Below are 13909 nucleotides of genomic sequence, written 5' to 3' on the forward strand. Positions count from 1 at the left end.
ATCTTGAATGTATCATAGATAAGCTGCTATATAACGATTGCCACTTCAGATAGCTGTGAAATTAGGTAATTAACTAGTTGTTACTTAACCTTCTAATTTCTGTATAAGTCTAATTACATGAAACAGAAGTTGGTGTTTTGATTTTTTACTTTGCTTTTCTGTTTTGAGTGTCATTGCAACTACTGTATTGTAAAGGATGAAAAATAACTGCATATGTTAAAAAAATATGAAACTTTATAAATTAAAAATAAATAAATAAATAAAAATTAAAAAAAAAAAGTTTTCAAGTATACTCTTCCAGGGGGAAATACTGTTAATAGTAGTTATTGGCTATTTCATTTACATTTTAGTTTACTATTTCACTCACAACTAAAGTAGGAGTTAAAAAGAAAATGCCAAGTATGTACAGAATAATAATATACACATATCCATTCAATGTTTGAATACCATCTACATGTGAGATGTCTGTACCTTACTCCATTCATAAATATACATATGTGTTTAATTTAGTACATACCACAAGGAGATAGGTGCTTAACACATGCATTTAATGGCAGCCTGGTGGTTACAGATAATGTGGTTAACTTCAGCAGACAACATCTGTGTTACACATACGGCCATCAAAATAATTGTGGCATGCTTTTGTGACACTGAAAGAGGCCAAGCCTGTTGCAAAATGATTACTTCCAACAAAAGCCTGCTTAAATTATTGTTTAGTTAAATGGCACAGATCCAAAATAACAGCATTATAAAGTTGCTATTGCCTTTGAATCACTCACCAATTTTCAACATATTTGTAAAACAAGATAAGCACCATCAGGTGATAAAAAGTAATTATGGATCAGGATTTTTTATTCATGTTTCTTTGACAAAATTATTCCATTTGATCCCAAGTCTTGGCTGCTCTCTTGACAGAATAATGTACACGCTCCACAGCTGACAGGGATATGGCTTTCATGATTAAATAGGAAGCTCACACTCCAGATGACTTTATAGACTTTGCACTTCAGAAAGATTTCTTTGTTGTTTCAGTATCAGATCATCCGTTATCTTTTTCTAATGGTTTCTTTCTCCAAGCCAAAGAGAATCTATGTATCACCAAAAATTCAAGATATTTTAATGTTTATCTCTTTACACAGTACACGTCTTGAAAAGTTCTTTTCCTGATTTCATGGGGAGTAGGGAGGTGGAACATAAAGAAAAGGTGAAAATATAAAATATGAAACACCGTTTTCCAAGAGTCTTATTGGCTGTTAAAGGAAATACCAAATGAGAATTTGATTGACTTCTGCTTTTTATAATTACTGGGAAACAATGCTCAAAACAATTTCCTAATGGAAGGGTTAACTTTATCTTGCGACTTTAATTGATCATTTTTGCCCCCCTCTCCTGAAGACTGACACCTGTGAAATTAGAATTCTGTACACCAAGAATGGTGACATCAAAGCTGAAGCCTTTAGCCAGGAACAGTTACTCTGCCGTGCATAAAGCTATGTAAAACTGATTCACACAAGGAAATGCCCGGGGCCTACGCCGTTAGGATTAACTTCTGACATACAAGGCTAGAAGAGGTCACTGGCAGCTAGAACTTCTTAGAACTCCAGCATTACCAGGATGGGGGGGGGAGGGGGTGGCCCCTCCCCGGACTCTGCTGTTAAGGTTATTTAAAAAGCTCCCGTGATTTAAATACGGAGAAAGAGAAACAAAACAAACGTTCCGAATTCCGATCACCTTTTGGTAGCTACGTGGTTGCAAGAGCAAAACAAGCGCGCAGGCGCCTGGGTCAGGTTGTCAACCATAAACATAAGCACTCCTCAAAATTTAAGGAAGTGGGTCTCCGTAATCCCCCACAGCCTTCGGGGCGGGGTTGGGGGGGTTCTCTAGGTTAATAATAGTGATTGCATTGTAATGACCTACAGAGAGACGCAAAGTTATCTACCGAGTCGCTTTGAGAGATGTTTACTCAAATGCGAGGATAAAACAGCTCGCTTGTGGAACTGGAAATTATCTTCCATCCAAACGTGGCATTAGTCAACTACAAACCCAGGCAACACAGTCACCGCCCCCCAGTAAATGTGTTTCTGCCAGTGAACTAGAGTACTTCCCCAGTGACACTACCAGGAAAAAATGCCTCAACAAAGCCACGGGAAATCGTGCCTTCAACACTGTACGCAGCCTGCATATTCAGGTCGGCGCCTCTTTGGAGCTGCAGGGGCCTTCGACGCGTTTGGAGGAAACCGACGCTGGGAAGTTCTGGTCTCAGTTGCAGGGCTGTGGGCTGCAGCCGAGAGTGGATGAGCGGTCTGCCCTCTGAGACCTGAAACTTACTTCCCTTTATGAAGGGACTCGAAGTGAATCCACCCCGACACGTCCACACTCCACCCGAGCGCAGGGCAGCTTCGGCTCCTTCCCACCTCGCAGAGAGCAGTCGCCGGCCGAGACCCGTGACAGCCCTCAGACAAAGCCTCGGACCCCCGAGCCCGCCCGGCTGCCGACGCTCGGAACACCGCCCCGGCCCGCGCCTACCTTGATGCCCTGCTGCTGGGTGGTGAGGGTTAACTTGGATTCATTCAGAAGCAAAACTTCGCAGTAAAATTCTTCCGGGACAGCGCAGAAGCAGCCCATGTCGGCTGTGGCAGTCTCCAGCCCAGAGAGAAAGCTGCGACCCAGGCGCCGAGCCGCCCCCTCCCCTCAAGCGCGAGGCATTAATTTATTGTCCGCGCCGTGGCCAGGGCGAGGGCACCGGTTCCCGGCGAGGTCCAGCGCCGCGAGGACGAGCTGCCCGGCGCCGGCTGGAGGGAAGGAGGGCGGAGAAGCCCGGAGTCAGCGCCCGGGAGCCGCCGGGGAAGCGCCGGCGAAACTGAGCGCGGAGGGCGGTGGCGGGTCCCCGCGCATCCTGCGGCTCCCGCTCCTCCGAAGGCGGGGGCGCCGCGGCCCCTCCCGCAGTCCTGGGGACGACAAAAGTCGCTTGGCAATGGGGGCAAGAAGCAGGAAGACGGAGTAATGTGAGCTCGAGGCCCTCCCCAGACGAGGAACCCCCTGGGAGCTGTGCAGCCCCCTCCGCCGGCGCCCGGCCGGAGTGCAACCGCGACACCCGGCCTCCGTCCCCTGCGAGTGCCTGGAGGGCTCGCACTTCCAGCTCCGACCCCACCCCGCCGCCCCCAGTCCGGTCCGCGCATTGGGGAAACACTCGGCCGATCCTTTGTGTCAGGGGTACCCGCGACGTCCCAGTCCCACTGCAGGGCCAGTGACGAGGGTCGTCAGTTAGTCTACCTCGACCACCCCAGCCCCCGGCCACCCAGAACCCCGAGGAGTGTCGGAAAGGGCAGAGGACTCCTTACCAAGACCCGCGAGTGCAAGTCAGCTCGTGGCGGGACGCGGCTCCCGTCTGGGGACCGTGGAACTCATCACGAGGGGTTGTGTGTATGACTAAGTTGAAGCTGGCCCTGCGAAAACGCCTTGCTGCGACGGCGGGGTGCCGCTCCTCCGGGATTTTCAGAGAAGTGGGGAGTCACGGAGCTTGCGGGCGCGCAGGCGAACGGAGAAGCGGGCGCCCAGGCTGGGAAAGCGCCGGCGGGCGGGCGGGGGTGTGCCCTGGGCGCGCAGGCCGCGGCGGCTCCCGGGAAAGTTCTTTTGACTGCGCGAGGGGTGGTGCCTTGGGCGGGAGCAGCCCAGGTGCCGCCGGGCCGGGACCGGGTGCTTGCGGAGAGACCTGGAGCGAAGCTGGGGCCCAGAGGCCGTGAAGGGGCGCCCCTTCCGGGCGGGGTCTCGGCTAAGAGCGGAAGACGGAGCAGAGGTGGTACAGCGGCGAGGTGCGGACAGGTCCGCACGGAAACCGGCGCGCAGCACCCGGGCCGCCCGGCTTTTCGGATCCCTGGTCTTGATTGCTGTAGCCGTTTCCCGGGGAGACCGGAGGTTGGCTCTAGGAAGGCCGGGCGCTGTTCTGCTCGGACCTGGCGTTCGGCGCTCCGAGCCCCACGCCCTCGGCACGGCGGGCCGTGTCCAGGACTGGCTGGCACAATAGCTCTGAGGCTGCAGTGACCCCTGGTGGGTCCTCGAGTCCGTGCACAAGCAGCCGAGGCTGAGCGCCGCTTGAGGCCGGGCCCCGCTGGGCTTCGGAGCAGGTGCAGTCTGTGCTCTCCAGCTGGGAACCAGCAGCGAGTTAATTCGAGTCGTGAAGACGTGGGCCAGGATTGACGGTAGGCCTCCCAGAAAACTTCCCAACTTTATATTGAGTATTAGAGCAAGAGATTTGGCATCAGACATAGTTTTGAGTTCCTCCTCTACCACTTACAGCTAGGTGGTCAAAACTCATAAAACTGTTTAAATCCTAGGACTTTAGTAACTTAAAATTTTTTTAAAGAAAAAAATCAGTAGAATGTAAATGAACAATTTGCAACTTTGGAAGGAGTTTCCTTCCTTAGCGATTTGCCACAAAGGACCTTCTAAGGCTTCTCCGTTCCTGTTATCTCAGCCCCTTCTAAACATGAATTAGCACAATCCCCAAAGTGCGATATAAACCCTTATGTTTAGTATGAACTTTACCTAAGCTAAGAACCAAACTCTGTTATATCTTCCAAGCCTTCTGTGAGATTGAATTCCTAATCAAATTCTGTGTCCAACTTTGGGTTGTACTGTCAATGTTTTGCCTGACATGAGCTGACACGTTATTTTGAATTTTAGTCTTTACTTCAGGAGGCTTTTCTGTAACAGAACGTTCCTGACATAAGTTACCAAATGTAATTGAAAGGCTTCATAACAGACTTTCATTCTTTACCACAATATCCTATAGGGTCATCTGTGCTTGCAAAAACAAAAGATAAAGTCCAAGTGTAATGACTTGTTTTCCAGTTTTGAGTTTTGTTGCTACCTGTTGTATGGCCTTTGACTTTGTTTTGTTCTGGTTTTATTTTACCTCCAGTAGTAATGGAAAGGCTGGGGGTTTGAGGTGGGGGCAAGGATTCTATTCCAGGCCCTTCACAAGGGAAAGTACAAAGCTGTGAAGTGTCATATACATGACAGCCCTTTCTGAGTGAAGCATTTTCGTTTCCATTTCTTTGTGAGAGAGTGGAGAAAAGAAAAAAAATCTATCACAAAATTGGAGTGTCCTAGAGATAATAGGAAGATCCCACATGCTGTTTTCTTTTTTTAAACAGACTTGTTGAGCTATAATTGGCATACAGTAAGCTGCATATATTTAAAGTTTACAGTTGGAGTAAGTTTAACATAAGTATACATGAAACCACTTCTACAATCAAGCTAGCAAACGTATTCGTCACCCCAAGATTTCCTCCTGTACCTTTATATTTTTTCTCTTTCATTCCTTACCACATCTCACCTCCCAGGCAACCACAGATCTGCTTTCTGTCACTATAGTTTGTCTGCATTTTTTAGACTTTTCTATAAATGGGATAATAGTGTCAACTCTTTTTTTTAATCTGGTCTGTTTCATTCAGCATAATTGAGATTTACCCATGTTGTTGTATATATCAGCAGTGCATTCATTTGTATTGCTCAGTATATGTATTCCTTGGTATATGTATACCACACGTTATCCATTCATTTGTGTGGTTTTCAGTTTTTTATGATTACAAATAATACAAATATGACAAATTCTGCTGCTATGAGGATTGTACCAGTCAGCTCAGGCCCCCATAACAAACTGCCACAGACTGGGTGGCTTAGACAACAGACACTTTCTTGTGGTTCTGGAAGCTGGCAGTCCAAGATCAGGTGCCAGCATGGTTGCTTACTGGTAAAACCTTTCTTCCTGGGTTATAGATGCCTGCCATACCACTGAGTGCTCACGTGACCTCCTCTTTGTTGGGAGGCATGGGAGTTAGCACAAACCTACAGTGTCTCTTCTTATAGGGACACTAAACCTATCATACTAAGGCCCCACCCTTATGATCTCTTAATCTTAATTACTTGATTATGGGCCTTGTGTCCAAATACAGTCACACTGGGGGTTACAGCTTCAACATATATATTTGGAGGGGACATCGTTCAGACCATAGCAAGGATCCCTGTCTTCGTATGGAGATGTGGTTTTATTTCTCTTGAAATAAAAAGGAGTAGACTAGTTGTATTGTAAGATCTACAAATGGCAAATGAACATATGAAAAGATGTTCAACATCATTAGTCATTAGGGAGATGCAAATTATAATTACCATATGACACTACTACAGACCTTATAAAATGGCTACCATCCCACCATACCAGTGTCAGTAAGGATGCAAAATAGTTTGAATTCTCAAACACTGCTGGTACAGATGTAAGATAGTACAATCACTCTGGATAACACTTTGACAATTTCTTAAAAAGTTGCACATATACCTTCCACAAGATTTTGGAGGAGGACTTTCTCTGCCCAGCCAGAGAAACAAATTAACAAGATACTATTCAAATACATTTTTCTCCAGGAAAATAGTATAGTTTTCAACATGTGCATAACATAATACAGTTTATTTAAAGCTTTGTGCCAAAGCCTTTGAACTCTTTTCAGAGATTTTTAAGAAAAATACTTTCTTTGGTCAAGATGACATTTTTTCATAATAAGCCTATGTAGATGAGTCAAATGACAAACAAGTTCATAGTAGATATAATATTATGGAAATATGTAGACCATCTGTGAAGGACTGCAGGAACTTCCATCCTGGAAGAAGCAGTTTCACTCTACGTGGAGCATGCCCCCACCCCTTGCTGAAACATGTACTTCAAAATGCCAGACAGAATTCTTTTTAAAGCACCATATTCCTCTTAGGAAGCTGTCTTTAAACAATCCATATCTCTCATCATCTTTTTTAATTTTACATTTTTCCAAACTTCAGAAAGTTAACTGTGATTTGCAAAAGGGGGAAAAAAAAAACACCTTAAAAACATTGACAATAGATCATTTCATTACTTAACTCCCCAAAGGCAATGCAGCAGAAAGACCTGGAAGACTTGTTAAAACACAGATTGCTGGCCCCACCCCCAGAGTTTCAGATCCAGTCTGAAGTAGGGCCTGAAATTTTGCATTTTTAACAGATTCTCAGGTGATTCTTACGGTGCTGGTTTGAGAACCACTGCTCTAGAGCTTATCTCTCCAATAAATAATAAGAGTCGGTCCTAATTACCGATAAATCATTTTTTCAAAAGAGTGGCTCATTCTGTACCTCCCTATTAATCTATCCCATCCATCAAAATAATGCCTGTCAAGGAAGAGAGTACTGAAGACCCTGCCAAGCGGTTACATCAGAAAGAGTACTTTTTAAGGAAGATAAATACCCCTGTTTTAGTTTTGACGTACTACTACCTATTCTATTTAAACACCTTACTCATTTTTCTTTCTAATATAGTATGTGCTCAGGCACATCCCGTTTTTAAGACCATCCTGCCTTCTTAGTCACTTCATATATTTGTCACTAACCAGCTATTCTCTTCTACTAAAGCCTTAGATGCCATTTACTAAAATGCCTCAAGGGTGTTACCTACATTTCGAGAGAAGTCATCTCCTAAAACAACAATCTAAGCCGTTTCTTCCTCTTTGTGATCCCCATATAAATGTTCTTTGGGGGTTACTGAAAATCCTTATTTTACAGTTTTTAATCCTTGTTGGTGAATGGATTGATATGGTTTGTATTTAGTTTAAATGGTTTGGAACTTACACTTTGAAAATACCCTAGTTTCCCTTTCATTGTTCATATATATACTATCAAAAAAAATGATAGTAGGAGAGCTAGTTAATAAATCTAGTCCCATTGGGGACTTTTTTTTCTGAGTTTTTTTTTAGACAATTGATTAACATTTTTGCCTATTGGATTGAGAGAGATCCCAAGATGGCGAAGAGGGGGTGAAAAGGGTACTTTGATACATTGTTGGTATAGTTGTAAATTGACTCAGGCTCTCTGGAATGCAATACGTCATAAATACAGTCCTCTAAATATGTGTACACTTTGAACCAGAAATTCAGCATCTAGGAATTTATCCTCATCAAACAACAGACACAAATATATGTAGGAAGATATTTACTACAGAGTTTTATAATTTTAAAGCTCTTTCAACAATCCACATGCTCAATAATAGGGAGTTGTTATATTACTTCTAGTGTATGTGTCTAGTAGAATTCCCCGCAGCTGTTAGAAAAGATGAAATGGATGTATATAAACTGACATGGAAAATTATCCAAGGTATGCGGTGAGATTAAAAAAAAAGAGAGAGAGAATAGCTTATATAATAGTGCATATAGAAAGATCCATTTTTGTTTGTTTTTAAAAGAAAGTTTGGATGATTTTACAATGAGCATGAAGTAACTTAAATGAAAATAGATTTTTTATATTAAATAAAAGAATGCCATTAGTGGTTAACAAAATTAACCTTCATTTTAAAATGAGCTACTTTTTTCAGGGCGCCTGAATGGCTCAGTTGATTGAGCATCCAACTTTGCTCAGGTCATAATCTCTCAGTCCATGTGTTCAAATCACCTACAGGGCTCAGTGCTGACAGGTCAGGGCCTGGAGCCTGCTTTGAATTCTGTGTTACCCTCTCTCTCCCTCCCCGCCCCTGTTCCCTACCTACCCCTCCCCCCCCCATGTTGTGTCTCTCTAAAAATAAACATTTAAAATTTTTTTTTCTTTAGAAATGAACTACTTTTCTAGGTTCTAACCTGGACTCTAATGATTATTTTACTTGCTTTGTATATTCTGGTTCATACCCTGAATAAAGCATATCAGCTTAATGTTATTAACATCAATTTAATAACATGGATATTATTCCACCTATAGAAATTTAAGGAGGGGTGCGTGGGTGGCTCAGTCGGTTAAGCATCCCACTTGGGCTCAGGTCATGATCTCACAGTCCGTTGGTTCGAGCCCCATGTCGGGCTCTGTGCTGACAGCTCAGAGCCTGGAGCCTGCTTAGATTCTGTGTTTCCCTCTCTCTGCCCCTCCCCCACCCCCTCGCTCTCTGCTCTGTCTCTCAAAATAAAGACATTAAAAAAAATAAAAAAAGAAATTTAAGGAAAGGATGGGGAAATTAGCTTTAGTTATCCTGCAGTTATTTTGATTTTAGGTCTTACTAACCATGTGATCTTGAAGAATTCCCATTGTCTATGTGTCAGAATGTTCTTCTAGAAAATAGGGGACATGAGCTGTGTATTCTGGTGCTTCTAGACATTCATGGCCAGCATGCTGCTTTCCCATCCCTTTCTTCTGGAAACAACACATTGCTTTTCTTTTAAGGCTGGTATCCCAGGGAAGGAACAAGCCAGTGTAACATCTGGCAAAAAAACATCTGAAGAGGTTGAGCTCTGAACTCAATGTCTAGCCTTCTGATTCTGACATTAAGAAGTTGCCAAGGAAAACTGAAAACAGCCATTCACTCCAGGGAAGGAACATGGATGGTTGCTGGACAAGAGACAAGAACAGAGTAGACCTGACATTTTTTTTATATTCGCCTCTGTACATTTGCAATTTTGAATCCTATTATTCTGTACATGTATTACCTAGTCAGTACATAAATAAATATATTTAAATAATTTGTAAGAAAACAAAGTATAGTTTATGATCTCATTTCCTTACATGGCATGCCTAGAATGAGGACTAGATTTATATATGTGAAAATATCAACAGGAGCACCTGGGTCCCTCAGTCGGTTAAACCTCCGACTTCGGCTCAGGTCATGATTTCGTGGTCTGTGAGTTAGAACCCTGCCGTGGGCTCTGTACTGCAGCTCAGAACCTGGAGCCTGCTTTGGATTCTGTGTCTCCCTCTCTCTCTCTCTTACTTTCTCTCTCTGTCCCCCTCCCCTGCTCGTGCTCTGTCTCTGTCTCTCAAAAATAAATAAATGTTAAAAAAAAGTTTAAAAGAATATCAACAGTGATTATCTCTGTAGAAGTGTGAGTGAATTTTGTCTTCTTTTCTATGGATTTTGTTTATTTTGTGTGAATTTTCTTCCATGAGTATTACTCCTATGGCCAGATAAGTCTTTTTAATTTTAAACATTCATTACATAAAATAAAAAATGTAAAATAAAGAACAAAATGGGGGTAAATTTGTACACCAAAACAAAGGGGAAGCCAGAAAGTCTCAATTAGCAACCATGTCACCTGACACAGGCAGGTGCTGAGTAGATGGCCTATGAATCACTCACCTTCATGAGTACTCCCACTGTGAGCTGTTTTCTCAGCTTAAAGCCCTCATCTTCCTAAAACCCTCCTCTCTCAAAACCTGCATGTACTTCCCCACTTTCATCTCAGTAGGTCTATTTGCTGCTCAGGGATCCACTTCGCCCTTCCTTCTCCAGGGAGTTCCCATGACTCTCAAGTCTGGTTTGGGTCCCCATCCAATCTGCATTATTACCACCCCCTTACCAGATTGTAGTTCCTGAAATCAGGGCCATGTTTGGCTTGATCACTTTTGTTTCCCAAGCACCTGTTACAGTGCTTGACATAGACTCTCAATAAATATATGTTGAATGAATGAGATTATTTGTACAAGCTTCGTTTCTGGCATGCAACATGACATTTCTTTTGAGCACTCTCACCTGGACTCTATCTTGATTCTGTTCTAGAAAACTCTTACTTTCCAGCTATCCATCATCTTAACCAAAAACCACTTTTGCTGATGTGGTAATAAAGAGTTGGAGTAAGCATACAACCATTGCTGTATATCAAAATGTGCAAGTTAGCCTAAGTGGTTCTCATTGCTGTATTTTACTGGGTTCTGTGGTTGGCACTTAGATCTCAGAAATGTTATGAGATATTTCCTTATTTTCTGTATAAATTAACTTGGATGAGCAATTAGGGCAGTAGAAAACACTTTAGACCTTGGTGCAAACTTATAGACCAGAGTTTACACTCAAGTTCTGGTGAATAAATACTAAATGCTATTAGAGGTTGCATTTGAGCTTTTAACCAAGATGATACTGATAAGAGTTGCAGTAATCTTTTCCTTTAGACATCTTTGTTGAGTTACCCAAAATAAGGAGCAATCTCTAATAATTCATTCAATATGGGTTTAGAGCATACTTTATTGATATTATATAGTTGGTGGTGGTGACATTATGAAATGGCAGCAAGTCATACAATTACATAGGACCTGTAGCATATGAAATCTGAAAGGAACTTTTAATGATCACCTAATCCCACCCCATAATTATTTTATAGATGAAGATTGAGACACAAAGAAGTGAAGTATATAGCTCTTGGCAGAGTTGAGTTTGACCACAAGACTCCTGCCCTTAAGTCTTAATTAATTAATTTTTCCAATTTATAATTTACCACTAATTATAATGTAACTCCAGCCAGAACTCTAGGAAAGCATAAAATAAATTTAAGTTTTGGTGTGTGTGTGTGTGTGTGTGTGTGTGTGTGTGTGTGTGTCTGTGTATATATATATCATATACATATATATACATACATCACAACTGTATGTCTGACTGTGCTTAGTCCAGGTGTATATAGAATAAAGTAATATTTAAGAGATTTATATCCCATCATAATTAAATTACTATATTTCATTGACTCTAAGATGCCACCAATTACATTAGTAACTTATTTACTACTAAGAAAGAAAGAAAAACTGTCAATTAATTGAAGATATTATCAATTATAGGAAATAGCTCAATTTCAGAAATATCAACATGTGAAAAAAATGTCATCTTGAAAATTGAAGAAGTATGGTGTTTGTTGGGATTATGTTTATACTGTTCTCCTAAAGTAATATATTTAATATTGGTAATGTCTCTATATTTATACCATGTTCATTGGTAAATATAAGTGGTGGACACAGGTACAAATATTTTCATGTAACAGATGCAGATAAGAAAGAATGCATATGTATACATTTTTTTATAAATCAAATGATATCAGGGTGCTTTTAAAAACCCAACTTAAACCAATCTTTCAAATGGAGTTTATTGCCTCACTGACTATACATTTCAAACAGCATCCAAGAACTGACTGATTATCTCCGTCCTTTCACCTCTACCACCTCCATGTATTGGTCTTGAACTCAGCCCACCTTCTCCTGAAGCAATCAGACACTGGAATAGTTCCAGGACTCACATCTGGTATCCACACTACACAGAGCAAAGGGAGCCAACCTTCCTAACTCTCTTAGTTGGAGGCCCCAGGTTCACTCTGATTGACCAGCTTGAATCATAAGCAGTTCAGTGGAGTGACTAGGAGTATGGATTCCAGACTCAAACAGCCTGAGTTATATTCAACCCACCTCACCGCTTACAAGCTCTGTGCCTCAGAGCTTCATAGACAAGGGGTCATATTAGCACCTACCTGATGTGGTTATTGTGAAGATTCAGTGGGCTAATGCAATGCTTAAAATAGTGCCTTGTCCTTAGTAAATACTGTGAAAGTGTTGATGATGATGATGATGAAGATGATGATGATGATGAGGTCATCCAGCCCTGAAGCAATGACAGTGGCTAAAAGGAGACTCTGCTGAATGGCTTAGCTTGCGTCAAAAGGTACCTCCAGAGTGATAGGCAGAATTTGCTTCTGTTGAATCACATGGGTCCCCAGATAGGGGCACTGGGAAAGAATGACTAGGCAATGAGGCATAAGAACAAGTAGAAATAACCTACAAATATTCATTATACAAATCATGGTGTAAATACACAGGGTTGGGTACCTGGGTGGCTCAGTCAGTTGAGCATCTAACTCTTGGTTTTGGCTCAGGTTGTGAGCCTGTTTTGTGAGTTTCAGGCCTGTATCAGGCTCTGCACTGGCAGCACCGAGCCTGCTTGGGATTCTCTCCCTCTTGCTCTCTCTGCCCTTCCCCCCACTCTCTCAAAGTAAATAAGCTTAAAAAAATTTTTTAATAAAATTAAATAAAATAAATACACAGGGTTGTTTGACAAGTCATACTCTAAAAAATGAAGACCATGTGTTCAAGGTAAATTGTCATTTTATACCTTTTATTTTTGACAAATATGTATTTCCAAATCCCAAATTTCCATGTTATATAAATTATACATTTTTAAAATGCAGACTCTCCTTGTCCTCACATATTTTCATTCATTTTACTACTCAGTCAGTACTCAGTGACAGTCCACTGTGTACCAGACTTGCCGTGAACAAACTGGATGTGCTCTCGGATTTCATGGAGTTTTCAGTGTTACAGAATGCCAGCTCTCAGCAAGTATTAATCTTCCTTTAGCTAGATCACTATTATATAAAATAGAAGTACAAATAGGGCCCTAGAAAATCAATATGTGAATTTTTTATTGAGTAGTTTATTTTTTAACTACAGTGTTGTAATTACAAATGCACTCTATGTGTCGGTCTTCTCTATTAGACTATAAGCTGCCTGAAAGCAGAGGCAACACCCTATTCAGTTTTTTTTTTAATCTGTGACACCTAACATACTACCTGGCACACCTTACATATCTACATAGTTTAATTTATTAATTTGGTCTATACTCCAAAGCAATAGTGTGCCTGGCTCAAGTTGGTAAGAGGCAATTCCTGAGTATCCAAAAGATACTGTTGATTTTGCAATTTATAATAATTTCAGGTTAAAGTTTTCCTTCCTATTAGCTATATACCAAAGCAAAATATAGCATATAATCTACCTCTGGAACTAAACCCTAATTTTCAGTTGGGTATTTTCTCCAAATTTCCTAGCCAGTATGTGTGACCATGTGGGTCAGACCTGGCCAATGAAATGTACATATTAAGTATTAAATGGTACTTCCTGAGTGTCTTTTAAAAGTCTTCCCAAAAGTCTTTAAAAAAAAAAAAAAAAGGAAGGAAGGAGACCTGCAACATCTCTGTCCTCCTTTCTAGTGTCTGGAATTTGAGTGTGATGACCAGAGCGCAGATAGCCAGCCAAAGATGATGGTCAGGGAAGAAGAAAGGAGCCTGTGCCCTGCGAGCATGAAGGTACCACAACCAGGCTTGAGCAGCCT

General features: G+C 41.9%; 2 protein-coding genes across 7 annotated transcripts in view; both read right to left on the bottom strand.

The window, feature by feature from the left end:
• The window catches only part of EPB41L4A (erythrocyte membrane protein band 4.1 like 4A), a 250929-nt gene extending 246932 nt beyond the window's left edge, over window positions 1–3997 (bottom strand). For 3 of the 6 annotated variants that reach the window (XM_029942700.1, XM_029942698.1, XM_029942699.1), the window contains exons 1-2: window positions 3342–3997; window positions 2527–2948 (exon numbers count right to left, since the gene is read on the bottom strand). In XM_029942700.1, the coding sequence (XP_029798560.1) occupies window positions 2527–2625 (99 nt within the window). In that variant the 5' untranslated portion in view covers window positions 2626–2948; window positions 3342–3997. The remainder of the gene's footprint in view (window positions 1–2526; window positions 2949–3341) is intronic. The other 3 variants (XM_029942701.1, XM_029942697.1, XM_029942696.1) reach the window with 2 other exon arrangements.
• LOC115293485 (renin receptor-like) overlaps window positions 3923–13909 on the bottom strand; it is a 63292-nt gene continuing 53305 nt past the window's right edge. Inside the window, 1 exon segment of the mRNA XM_029941239.1 lies at window positions 3923–4144. Within this exon segment, the coding sequence (XP_029797099.1) occupies window positions 3923–4144 (222 nt within the window).

Source organism: Suricata suricatta, chromosome 6 (genome assembly GCF_006229205.1).
Source record: "Suricata suricatta isolate VVHF042 chromosome 6, meerkat_22Aug2017_6uvM2_HiC, whole genome shotgun sequence".
NCBI lineage: Eukaryota > Metazoa > Chordata > Mammalia > Carnivora > Herpestidae > Suricata > Suricata suricatta.